We start from the raw sequence: 14,209 nt of genomic DNA on the forward strand, positions 1-14,209 counted from the left end.
CAACATGAAGAGGGGGAGAAAAAACAAGCAAAAGATTACACTGACCAATCAAACACTTACAAAGTCAACCTGACCACTCACTGAATTTTACTGAAAGACACACAACAGACCCTCTCAAAGTCTTCCGCACACTCTGAGTCTTCAATAATAGGTAAGAAAACTGTAAAAATAAACAGTAAACAAAAGCTACGGGACGTAGCCAGTAGCCAGTGTCTGGTTCCTAGTACTATAATGGTGAACAATTCTGGCGCATTTCACACCAAACCACTCTGCATGGTTTTGTTTACATCTAAACCACTGAATGATTGAGTAATTTGGCAAAATTGGTGGAGTTCCCCTTCAAGTAACTTCAATGAGAGAAAATGGAATAAAACCAACCACAGAGCGATTTCATGTTTTTTTGAATGTGTGCGTGCCACAGTGCCCATCGTCCCTGCTAAAAAAAAAAAAACACTGAAACCATTAAGTGTTTCTGTTGGTTCCTGATGGTTTTGTAATGTGTTTTGGCTTTTTAAGGGGTTGATAGCACTATGTAAAGGACCCAAATGGTTGAACAGGTGACTGGTGCTGGTGGGGAGATCGCGGGTCAGCGGCGTGTACACCATCTCGCGCGCCAAGCTGAGAACGGTCAAGATGACCTTCGTGATCGTGCTCGCCTACATCGTGTGCTGGATGTGGTCTGTGTGGGACGAGGAGTTCTCCTGGCACGGTAAGACTTCACTGATTCACCCCAATGCCAATCAGTGGCTGGTTCTAAGTGCATTTGATGGGTTCCCTAATGCGATTTAAAGGTGTTCTGCATGAAAATGTGGTATTTATTGGAAATCATTTAGCCAATTCTCATTAAAAAGCAAACCCATTAGGTTTTAATCTTAATGGCTGTTTCTAATGGTCTTTTTTCAGCAGGGGTGTTTTGTGGTGCTGCTGTTTTCCACAGCTTGGCTGCGCATCGTGTTGTTTTGCGCATGAATGAGAATTTGGCGACGTTGATGAGGCGTCGATAACGACGAGTTTGGGGGCGTTTTGGTCCTTGTTTTGTAGAGAAGAAGAAGGACTGTGCTCGCGCCTGACGGTTGTTACTCGGGGTCTTCAGGAGAGGGAGAGGAGGGATTAGGAGGAGGAGGAGGAGGCGGCACTTTGAGGCTTCCTTTTTAAGCGCGAGCGGCTGGGCCGGGTTTAGAAAGGCGACGCGCGTCTTGTGGTGACGGGCAGCTGGCGCAGTTTTCCAGCCCCAGTCCGATCCCAGCAATCTGCGCCCTTCTGCGCGCTCCCGGGTGCCAAAACCGCGCGCGTTAGAGCCATCCAACGAGGGAGTCCCCCTGTTGTCCACACGCATGACGGAGGGAAAGAGGCACGCGCTGCCCCACGGGAGGCTCTCCACGGCGCCGGAGCGGCGCGCGGAATCCAGACTTGTGTGCGCGTCTTGATCTCCCGGGCGAGCGATGCGCTCCGGGGGTGCCAACGGCAGTGCGGAGGCGGCGGTGAACGGCAGCGGCGACCCGTTCGGGCGCAATGAGGAGGTGGCCAAGCTGGAGATCGGCGTGCTGAGCGCGACCTTCCTGGTGGCCGTGGCGGGCAACGCGTGCGTGCTGCTGGCCGTGCGGCGCGCCAACAAAAAGGGCTCGCGCGTGCACCTCTTCATCAAGCACCTGAGCCTGGCCGACCTGGTGGTGGCCTTCTTCCAGGTGCTGCCGCAGCTGTGCTGGGAGGTGACGTTCCGCTTCTACGGGCCGGACTTCCTGTGCCGCGTGGTCAAGCACGCGCAGGTGCTGGGCATGTTCGCGTCCGCCTACATGCTCGTGATGATGACCGTGGACCGCTACCTGGCCGTGTGCCACCCGCTCGAGACGCTGCGGCGGCGGCCGGCGCGGCGCGCGCGCGCCACCATCGCGGCCACGTGGCTGTGCAGCGTGGTGCTGAGCGCGCCGCAGTACTTCATCTTCTCGCTGAGCGAGGTGCGCCCCGGCTCGGGCGTCTACGACTGCTGGGGCCACTTCATCGAGCCGTGGGGCGTGCGCGCCTACGTCACGTGGATCGCCGCGGGCATCTTCCTCGTGCCCGTGCTGGCGCTCGCGCTCTGCTACGGACTCATCTGCCGCAGCATCTGGAGGAACGTGAAGGGCAAGGCGCGGGGAGAAGCGGGGGCGGTGGGGGCGCTGGTGGGGAGAGCGCGGGTCAGCGGCGTGTCCACCATCTCGCGCGCCAAGCTGAGGACGGTCAAGATGACCTTCGTGATCGTGCTCGCCTACGTCGTGTGCTGGGCGCCTTTCTTCGTCGTGCAGATGTGGTCCGTGTGGGACGAGGAGTTCTCCTGGCACGGTAAGACTTCACTGATTCACCCCTAAAGGTTCTGGCATAAGGAACCACCACAACTGGTTCTTAACTTAATGGAAATGGCCAGGGTCCACCGGCGGGCCCAAAGTTTTACCACACACTTCTATAACCTAAGAACAGCAGAGCTGCACACTTGAACCAAAGAACCAAAAGGATGGCTCTTTAAGGGTTCTTTAGTAAAGAAAATGGTTCCATATAGAACCACGAACACCCAAAGAACCCTTTGCATAATTGAATGGTTCTTTACATTGTAAAAACGTTCTTCAGACTGATGGAGAACCTTTTTGAAAAGAGTTCTACATAGCACCGAAAAGGGTTCTTCTATCGTTACAAGTTTGACATCATAACAATAGAAGAACCCTTTTGGATGCTACATAAGACCTTCATCAAAAAGGCTCCAAATAGGACCACATACAACACATTCTCCATCAATCTGAAGAACCATTTAACGATGGAAAGAACCTCTTATTCTCCAGGGTGTATTTTTGGTTTTTCTATCTGAATTTACGTGATCAAATCATTAGGCAAATTATTCAGTAACTGCATGAAATAAATGTAAGTTTTTATTTTATTTATTTTTTATTTTTTTTGTAAAAACTCCTCTCAAATTAACAGAACATGTGTTTTATGATGCACATATTGCTATAGGCTTACAATTTACTGCTGAAAGCCAAAAATCTTAGACGCTCTTTGTATTTTTACAGAGCATCACTGAAGAGACGCCATCTGTTTATAGTTTATAGACCAGATTTGCGGAAAAATGGGTCGACTTTCAGCTTCTTTTATTATAAGGGTTTAAAATTACATCACCCATCTATTTGACTGGAGAGAAGACAGTTACAGCTCTCATACGACCCCCACCTTTTGAATGTAGCTTATGAAATATGAAAGTTATGAAGAATATGACAAAATGCATTTTGGAACCACCGGTGGTCTCAAGGAGTTAAGAGTTCTTGAAGTGTTCATGGTTCTGTATAGAACCATTTTCTTTACTAAAGAACCCTTGAAGAACCATCATTTTTAAGAGTGTAGTTTGCATTGCAGTCTGTGTAGTTATTGAATAATAAGCTGTACTATGTAATAAACCTGGGATTTTAAAGTGTAAAGTTTTATTAAAGTTTATTTGATGTATATGTTTGTCATCAGTTCAGGTGAGTTAAATAGAATTGGTTCCAGAGTAGAAAGTGCTGTAATGAAGGTGCTGTATAAACAGGGGTCCAAAAAGTCCAGTAATGGCACTCTTGCAGAAAATAGTCATTATTATATCATGGCTATTTTTAAACAAACGTTTAAAAAACACCTCTAAACGTTTGGCTGAAATTGATATAAATAGCATTAATTGCACTGACTTCAGTGTCATTAAGAGTCATTAAGTTCAGTTTATCAGTGGTTCAACTGAGTTATGCAAAATTGGTACCAGATTAGAAAGTGCTATCAGGTGTCTGATGAAGGTGGTCTCTCTCAAGGGTCCAAAAAGTCCAGTAATGAACTTCCGTGGCACTCTTCTGGAAAGTAAAAAGTCTTTATTATATCATGGCTATGGACAAACATAAAAAAAACACCTCTAAACATTTGGCTGAAATTGACATAAATAGCATTGATTCCACTGATTTCATTAAGTTAAGTTGATTTCAGTGTCATTAAGTTAACTTAGTTTATCAGTGATTCATCAGCGTCTGCTCTATAAAACGTGGTCCAAAAATGCCAGTAATGAATTTCCATGGCACTCTTCTGGAAATTAACAAGTATTTATTATATCATGGCTATGGACACATGTCACAAAAACACTCCTAAACATTTTGGCGTAAGGAATCACCATCATTGGTTCTTAACTTAAATATGTTTTTTAGTGGATCAGTGGTTTAAGTAACTTGGCTACTGTTGTTTCAGCGTTGTAGTTTTTCATTGATTAAGACTTCTAATTGGGTTAACATCATTAAACAGTAGCTGAAATTGATATAAATTGCATTGATTTCACTGACTTCAATGTTATTACGTTCACATATATCAGTGGTTCAACTGAGTTATGCAGAATTGGTTCCAGAGAAGAAAGTGCTAACAGGTGTCTGATGAAGGTGCCCTATAAACAGGATTCCAAAAAGTCCAATAACATTTCCATGGCACTCTCCTGGAAATTAAAAAGTCTTTATTATATCATGGCTATGGACTAATGTTTAAAAAAATACACTTAAAATGTTTTGCATAAGGAACCACCACTTCAGTGTTGTGGTTTCAGCTTTGCAGTTTATCATTGGTTTAGATGTCATTAAGCAGTGGTCAAAACTAACATAAATAGGATTGATTTCACTGGCCTCAATGTAATTGGTTCAATTGAATTAAACGAAATTGGTTCCAGAGTAGAACATGCTATCAAGTGTCTGATGAAGGTGCTCTATCAAAAGCATTCCAAAACGTCCAGTAACATTTCCAAAGCACTCTTCTGGAAATGAAAAAGTCTTTATTATATCATGGCGAAGGACACGCGTTGAAAAACCACCTCTAAACGTTTTGGCAGAGAACCACCGTCATTGGTAATTACCTTAAATATATTTGGTTTAATGTGTCAGTGGCTTACGTAACTGTTGGCTGTTGTAGTTTTAACTCAGTGCATCACTTGTTAAGACCACATTAGATTAACTTCATTGATCGGTGGCTGAAATTGACATAAATAGCACTAATTTCATTGTCTTCAATGTCATTGGGTAACTTTGTTTATCAGTGGTTCAACTGAGTTACACAAAATTGGTTCCAGACAAGAAAGTGCTATTAAGTGTCTGATGAAGGTGCTCCACAAACAGAGGTCCAAAAGAGCCAGTAATGAATTTCCATGGAACTCTTCTGGAAATGAAAGTCTTTATTATATCATGAATGCAGGCAAATGTTAAAAAAACACCCCAGTGTGTTTTGGCATAGGGAACCACCATCATTGGTTTATTAGCTTAAATATCTTTGGTTTGATGTGTCAGAGGTTTAAGTAACTCTACTTTTATAGTTAACTCTGTTTATCATTGATTAAACTGACATATGATGGGCTACTTAATTGATCATTGGCTTAAACTGTCATAAATATCATTGATTTCACTGACTTGATCTAGCACTGAGTGATAAATAGCATTAATTTCACTGACCTGACAATGTCATTGGTTAACACCTTAACATTCCAGGCTTATTCCGTACTAAGACTTATCGTTCCTTAACTACGGGGACTTCAAAGCAAACTAATGGAGCTTTTCTTAGTTTATAGAAGTATATAATAAAACTTGGGGCGTGCTGGTGGGACCATGGCTTGGTATGAGGTTAAACTTAATTTGTCAGTGGTTCAGTTGAGTTCAATATAATTGGTTTCAGAGTGTCAAGTGTCTAATAAAGGTGCTCTATTCCAAAACGTTCAATACATTTGTGTGGCAGTCTTCTGAAGATATCATATCATGGTTATGGACAAAAGGTTAAAAAAACACCCCTAAATGTTTTGGCATAAGGGAATCACCATTAACACTCATATTTATTATTTAACTTAAAGATCTTGGGTTTAAGTCTGGGTGTATCAGTAGTTTAAGTAACTTGAGTATTGTAGTTGGTTTAATATCACTGGGTTTATGCACCTTACCCAGTGAAATCACACATGAGATGAAAACCTTAAATCTTACCGTTTTAGTATCTGAACAACTTATTGATTGTTGTAAGACTATAAGAAAATTATTCAACCTGTTTCTATACATTTTGACTTGTTTTAAGTTATTTTATCTTATTCCACTGGCCGATCTTGTTTGGAGAAATAATGCTTAAGACAAGTAAAATGATCTGTCATTAGAATAAGATACTTTCATAAAATAAATCTCATAATGAAGAATATTATAAGAATATAAGAATATAATATTATTATTATTATTATTGATATATTGACTACATTTAAGAATTTTTCACTTGCTAAGATGTCATTTCTTGCAGTGTGACTTTAAGCTATTAATTCTTATGACATGTTTCTATTTCATTTCTACAGCTTGGATCCTTGTAACAAATACAAAAGCATCACATACACTTAAGGTAGCTTATAAAGATGGAGCATTCAGAAAGATGTTCTCAGTTTAAAAGAGTAAACAACTTGATTGGCTTAAATTTTTGAGAAACTCAATCACTAGTCTAAATAACCTTTTACAGTGACTAAATGATCATGCTTGATATAGGATTTGTAAAAGCATCAACCCAGTAAATACAGAAACGATGAACATTTAGAATAAGAGGCTGAATTTAAAGGACCCATATTCTGTATTTTTCTTGGATTTTATTTTTGTCCCAGAGGTCACACAAAATGTTTGTATAGGTTTTTGTACCGCAAATAGACATAATTCATTTTTATATGACCTCTTTATCCTTATTTTAAACACCTGATTTTCTCACCAAATCGATTTTTTTGTTTGGCTGTTCACATTATCTTTTTAAATGTGATCTGTATGCGACATCAGTCTGAACAGATCAGCTCCTAAACTGATCCGCATGAGCAAAAGAACAGAGCTTCACGTGGCTCATCCAGAGCTAAACAATCACGACTATGAACAAACGCCAGTCGCTCCCGAAGGTTTCATCTTCGCCAGCGTCACAGGAGCCATCATGAAGCTTCACTGACTGACAGCTGGGCTCATCACCCAGACTGTGTTTGAGCTCACCGTAAAAAGTGCACGTTATTCGGCCACGGTCACTTCTTTGGTTTGCGTCCTCGGATTCTTTAAACTTTTTCTTGATGCTGCAGCCTCGTTCTCCTATGGCTGCGTTCAGTAATTTCTTTCGAAATCTCTCTGAACACTGAGGTGTTTCGGATAAGTCTCTTCTAATTGTTTGGAACAGAAACATCAGCCTAAATGTTTATGAGGTCTCAGCAGCACAAAATGATGACGAATGTCCAGTTGGATTGATGTAAGAGTTGCATGAATTCCGATCTGGCTGTTCAGACTGTGTCGCATTGCTGCATATCAGATATGTATCAGATTTCAGTACCACATATAAAAGCATCTCAAATCGGAATTGAAAATGTCAGATTCAGTGTGTTTTTGTTGTTCACACTGACACACTGACAACACATCTGTGTCGCATATGAAGAAAAAGATCAGATTTGGGACACTTTTCACCTGCTGTGTATATATAGCCTTAGATTCATTCATTTGGATGCACTTATCCAGGGTGACCTAACAAATGTGCAGACAGTACAGTTTATCTCTGGATTTTGTCATTTTGGACACTGTGCAGCTTCTTATCGCACTGAAAAATCCTTGAGGTTGAGTTCTCTCAGCTCTCGTTGTTTGTTTATGTCTAGGTGGACACTGTGGGTTTTAGCTCAAGAGATAACACTGCACATGTGTATATCATTCCAAGGCTTATTGTTTGTATCTCCTAACTCTGGTGCAATAAGTGCTCTAAGGAAGTGTGGAGAAAAAGAATGGTGAGGATGGCATTTTTTTTTCCACACTTCGAACATAAACTCTGTGTAACTGTTGTGTAATTCTTTTAGGAAAACTTACATGAAATGCAACTAAAATGTTAATTAATTTGATTTGTTTGCTAAATTAAATTTGAATTCATGCATTTTCCTGCAAACTAATCTATTTTGGCTGAGCTGTGCTCCAGACAGGGCTGCTTAATATATTGAGATGTGAAAACAATTCATTTAACACTCCTCCACGAGTGCACTACAGTTTATCTTCCCCTCATGTTCACCCCCTGGTCTCTCTCCTCATCCCTCATCTCCCCTGTCTCCTCCCTCCAGACTCAGAGAACACGGCAGTGACCCTTTCAGCTTTGCTGGCCAGTCTTAACAGCTGCTGCAACCCTTGGATCTACATGCTGTTCAGCGGTCACCTCCTCCACGACTTCCTACGCTGCCTCCCGTGCTGGCAGCCTGGCCGCTCAGGCCGCTCTGGCTCAGACGGCAGCGTGCAGAGGACCACCATGGTGGGCAAAGCGCCTGCCGCCCGGAACCCCGCCGGTGCCTACGACTCATGGAAGGAACCATGCAACTCCCGCAAGTCCAGCCAATCTGTAGTGCTGGACTTCCCTCGCAGAGCCAGCCACAACATCCCGCTCAAGTCCTAGACATGGCCATGTTTACTCTTTACTTACTTTTGGGCCTGGACAGCGTTTTAGTCGTGCAACACTTTTGGGTCACTATGTTGGTTCACTAGCTTAGTTAACAGCCACGCTGGTCGGAGCATTGAGTGCGGTTGCCTAGGTAACAGCGAAGACTTTGGACCATTTTTGGGCATTGACAGAATTGATTGTGGTTGCCTGTAACAAGAAGACTTTTCAGCTACTTTTGGTCATGACAGTGTTGAATTAGGTTGCCTAGGCAGCAACAACACTTTTGGGCTAACAACCATGTTAATTGTCGTTGTCAAGGTAACAGCCAAAACATTGATTGTGATTTCCTAGGTAACAGCAGCACTTTTGAGCTATCAAAAGTGTTGATTGTGGTTGCCTGGTAACAACAGCACTTTTGGACTGTCGACAGTGTTGATTGTGGTTTCCTAGGTAACAGCAACGCTTCTGGATCACAGCAGTGTTAATTGTGGTTGCCTAGGTAACAACAGCACTTGTGAGCCATCAATAGTGTTGATTGTGGTTGCCTAGATAACAGCAACACTTTTGGTCTGTCAACAGTGTTGATTGTAGTTGCCTAGGTAACAACATCACTTTTTAGCCATCAACACTGTTGATTATGTTTGCCTAGATAACAGCAACACTTCTGGGCTGTCAACAGTGATGATTGTAGTTCCCTAGGTATGCACAGCACTTTTGGGTTATCAACAGTGTTGATTGGGTTGCCTAGGTAACAACAGCACTTTTGAGCTGTCAACAGTGTTGATTGTGGTTGCCTCGGTAACAGCAATGCTTTTGGCCATGACAGTGTCGATTATGGTTGCCTAGGTAACAACATCACTTTTGGGCTATCAACAGTGTTGATTGTGGTTTCCTAGGTAACAGGAACACTTTTGGGCCCAGACAGAGTTAACTGTGATTTCCTAGGTAACAGGAACACTTTTGGGCCCCAAAAGTGTTGATTGCCTTGGTAACAGCAACATTTTAGGCCACTTTTAGGCCATCACAGTTTTGGGGATGACTTAGGTACCATTGCTACCTTGGCCACTTTTAGGCCATGACAGTATTGACTGTGGTTGCCTAACAACAACAACAACAACAACAACAACAACAACAACACCAAACAGTATACTGGCACACAATGAAATACTTCTAAATATTATGCAAACGTATTCTCTGGACAGAATGAAGTAAGCATGTCTGTTATTATTATCATCACACAGGCCTGGGCATCAGCCTAGTCAATAACTTCAGGAAGTTTCCAGTGAGTGAATAAATAGGCCTGTGGTTGACAGTTTAAACTATGCTTTCTCATGCAGTCAACAAATTTCAATTTGAGTTTTTCTATATTGGCCAGTTGAGTGAAGTCTATTTTAGGCTTAAGCACGGATACAGATGTTCTACGACAACAGATATCTAGTAGTATTTAGTAAGCGAGACATTCCTTTGACATGGAAATGCATGCTTGCGAAAAGAGACAAATCAGTCAAAGAAATCAATGAAGACAGATGAAAATGTATAATGAATGTAAATATTTCTGATTTGGTGTAATATGAATGTGGCTGTGTGAACAAAGTCGGCAGCAAAACAGTTCAGCCGTCTTAAGATTTCATCTCTCGTGGTCTCTGTGCAGCCAGGATGCAGACTGTGAAAGTGGAATCATTAAGCAGCAGCAGCATATAAAACACACCAGCCTGTTTTCTGAGTGACACGCTCACTGAAAATCCGCAAAACCCTGTCTGCAGGGCTGGTGTTTGAGTCCCTGCATGTCACTGAAGGCATGCAAGATGGAGAAAGCAGAAAAAACGTCATACACTTCCAGCATAGCCTGAACTTAACATGGACAATCCAAGCCTTTTTTAGGAGCCAGCTTTTTTCAGAGCTTTTTGTCTTTGGTTCTTTGGCTCAGTTGTTCTCCTAAATACATAGGCTTAACCTTTCTGTGCATGCATCTCTGCACCAGTTTCAGTTAGCTTAAACACTGTAAGCTTGGATAAAATTTATTTAAGACTCAAAAGTGATCAAGCTGTACCCTATTAAGATTATTTAGATCAAAACAGGAGAGTCCAATCTTACCTGCCATCGGTGTGGCTGCAGGTTTTCATTTCAAACAAACCAGAACACACCTGATTCCAGTTCTTCAATCAAATGGTTTCAGTGATCTCCTGCTTTGCTGAAATCAAACCCTGCTGCCACTCTGGCCCTTTGTGGATAAGAATGGACACCCCTCGATTGTAGTACACTGAGCTGCAACCTGATCCCTGAGGTTTCAACTATTTCATCTATTTTTGAATGCAAAAGTTTGGCAAAAAACACATCTTCCACAGTGAACAATCTTAAATTTCTTCTGCTAATTTAAGCACACACTATTTATTTATCACATGATGTGTTAACATATTTTCACCTAAAGCCACATTATAAAACAATTTTACCTGAAAATAAAATCATTTTGATGGTACACTGACTTATAATAGAGAGAATGGCTCTGTCATGTCTACTCTGGGCCTGGAACGCCTGCTATAGTGCTATGTAACTTTGGAGGAGCAGGCATGAGAACTCTTGTGAGAACTGCATAATGCTTTATGGCACCAACAACTATGGCTGTTCAGCCTGCTTTGAGAAGAAGCCAGGTCAGTATTCCCAGCATGGAAATCATGGCAGAATCTGCCAAAAGACTAAAGAAGATGGCATCGAAGAAAGCTAGGAAGAGAAAAAGAGAGAGTGACCGAGCAAGAGTAAATCTCAGACTGGCTTTTACTCATTTGCGAGAGCTAAAGGAGATAAAAGGATGTAAGACAGTCTCACGGCTAACAGGAAAACAACGAAAATCGGACAGCAGAGTGTAAGTTACATCACTGCCAGTGTTATTTTTGAAAGACTGCGACGCAAGGCGTAACCTTATCTGTGTCGCCCCTGTCTCACAGAAGTTTTGTAGTTTTTCTGGATGCCAAAAGTCGCCTAACCTCAGTCCCATTTCAGGCTAGCATGCAAAGAAATTAATTCATCTCATGCCAAAAATCTTGGTCAGAGTTCTTACGCCAAATTAAACTTGAAAGTTTGCAACCTTCTGTACTAAAATCTTTTAAAACTACTTACTGTACTTGTAAGTCAACATGGTTCTTTCTCTTCTCTTGTGGTTGTTGTGCCAAATTCCGTGTCCCTAACAGACTCCCCTTTGCATGCTCATGCGTCAGACATATGGACGCTACAGGTTACACTCATAATTTTGGTTATTTGCACAAAGAAACAACTGAAATATCGCAAGTGTAATCTGTAGCATCCATATGCCTGCGTGACGGATTCTGTAACCTTCAGCTTCTTAACAAATGCACGTGTACAAGAGGAGGGCTCACAGCATGATTTGTTTTTACAACAGTGGTGTAAAAGTGAGATATACCCTGCAACTGTAGGGGGAGCCCAAAAGCAAAATGCATAAGGCTGCTTTAAAATAAAAATAAATCAACAAAATTCATTCAACAAGGGTGCCCAAACTTATCTAGCGATGTACTTAAAGAACTACCTTTCAGTTTCGAGTTGCACCTCACAATGGCAGAATAAGCACTTCGGAAACACTCATAACAAATCATTTTTCCAAAAAAAAAAAAACCCCACAGCTAAGGACAGTAACATCTTGATATTACTGATATTTCTAAAACTTGGACTTTGTAAAAGTAATGATTGCCACTGAAGGCGAGGTAAAATTGTCTCTCACCAGGAACTGTTCAAAATTCAATACTTCTGAAAGCATGACTGAATGACTCCCAGTGTTCACCTCAATGAGCCGCTCGAAAAGTGCCAATCATTCACAAACGATCCATCGCTACTGTGCTCCCATCGGCTGAAACGGACTTCATTGCTAGCCTCTAATTTTAGTGTGTTAGCCGATTGATATTGATGTTGCACTTTCTTCATGGCTATGTGTCCGTGACGTGTTTCAGTCCTCATGTTTCATGGCTGGACATATGTGTGCTCTAGCGCATGATTAAGCTTTGTTCCTCAGGCCGACATCAGTCTTAGTTGTTTACAGTTATGCCAGGAAGCTCTTTCATTGTGTGTGGGAACAAAAGAGAGTGTGTTAAAGAGTGTGTGTGTGTGTGTGTGTGAGTGTGTGATCACCAAGCTTTGTTTACTAGTCCGCAGAGATTCCCTTATCTGCCGAAAGCCTAAAGCCTAAATCCCATCAGTGTTGACTGAATGTTTAAACATTTGGCTAAGCTGGGCTGACTGATATACTCAGAGCCTTCTGGTACATTGATCACATTTGCTGTAAATATGAATGATTTAAATAAAGAAATGATGTATATTCAGTGAGAGTTTTTACTTTTAAGTGTCGTCTCTCCATCCTTCTCAGTGAGTGTTTACATGCACTCAATAATCATAATCAGATTTCTGCAGTCTGATTATTCAAATGGTCATGTAAACAGCATACTCTGATTTCTAAGATCAAAGTAAGGTCTAGAAACCCGATTAAGAAATCTGATAAACAGAGCTAGATTTTAGCTCAGTAATCAGATTTCTCAGTGCTTGTAAACTCTTACTCTGATTTCTTTCGGATTTCTCAGCTTGCACATGTGCGAAAAACAGGCGGCGGTACCGGAAATAAGCAAGCAGCGTTGCGCTGAGATGGCAACAAAATCCTTTTGGAGTGACACTGAAACCAACCACATGCTTAACAACATGAAGGATTCAAATATTCTTGATCTTCTAGATGATGTGTGTTCATATTTTCAGGTAAAGTGGCACGATGTTTGAACAAAAAGCCACGGCATGAAGTTTGAGTTTTACATTACATTTATGTCACGTCTTCTTCTGTGAGTTTATTGGCTGGTTCCAAAGCAGAAATGTGATTACTGTCTGACTCATGTAGACCTGGAATTTCCCATTATCTGATTACTCAAGTGCATATAAACATATTGATCAGATTACTGACAAAATCTGATTTTTGGATTATTAACTTATTATTACAACTTATTGATGTTGCTTTCATAATGAACATTTCTGTGTATTTGGAATGTATCTCAGGGATTTAGAACCCTGCTGAAAAAACAGCACAGAGCAGCATGAAGCATTTTCTAGTGGTTGATCTGTTTCCATCATCAACATGGAATGCATGCCGGTCTAAACTGGTCTGCTAAATATAAAATAAAAATAAAAATAAATAAAAGCTGGTTTATGCTGGTCTGCTGCTGGTTTAGCTGCTCCCATCTTGGTCAAGCTGGTTGACCAGCACACCAGCATCCAAAACACAACATATGCTGGTTTTGTTGGTGACCCATGCTGATCTATGCTGTTTTTTTTTAGCAGGGAATACATGTATGATACATAGTCGAGAGCAGCGTCACCAATTTTATCCACACAGGGCTGGTGTGGCTACAGGTTTTCATTCCGATCAAGCTGACTTCACTTATTTTAATCAGGTAATTTGATCAGTTAGTCTTAGTCTTGTCAGTGCAGACAGGATTGGTGACCCCTGGTTCAGAGGAAGGGGAGAGTGGGGCACAAACTAACATGGTGTAAAATACAACATGGACCTTTTCATGTAGCTAAACAGGTTCAAGCAGAACACGCTTTTAATCACATTATTGTATGTCAACAGCAACCTCATCAGTGAATTCTGACAGCATTCAGATGGATATTTCTCATAATTTACCCTGTTTTATACCATAAAAGCAACTTTTTATAAGTGTTATAACTGAGTTGTGTGTAAAAGTCACAGAATTCAGTCTTATTATTTTACTCAACATCTCACTGGCTGCAATATTGCACTGTTTGGAAACTATTTTGTTGT

At 41.5% G+C, this 14,209-nt stretch overlaps 1 protein-coding gene across 1 annotated transcript; it reads left to right on the top strand.

Annotated features, from left to right (window-relative positions):
- The first annotated feature begins 1,442 nt into the window (after positions 1-1,442).
- On the top strand, positions 1,443-11,617 carry avpr1ab (arginine vasopressin receptor 1Ab). The gene is made up of 2 exons (XM_036577630.1): positions 1,443-2,319; positions 8,093-11,617. Exons 1-2 carry the CDS (start codon positions 1,443-1,445, stop codon positions 8,416-8,418), a joined length of 1,203 nt encoding a protein of 400 aa, XP_036433523.1. The 3' UTR covers positions 8,419-11,617.
- Positions 11,618-14,209: the final 2,592 nt, after the last annotated feature.

Source organism: Colossoma macropomum, unplaced genomic scaffold, assembly GCF_904425465.1.
Source record: "Colossoma macropomum unplaced genomic scaffold, Colossoma_macropomum, whole genome shotgun sequence".
NCBI lineage: Eukaryota > Metazoa > Chordata > Actinopteri > Characiformes > Serrasalmidae > Colossoma > Colossoma macropomum.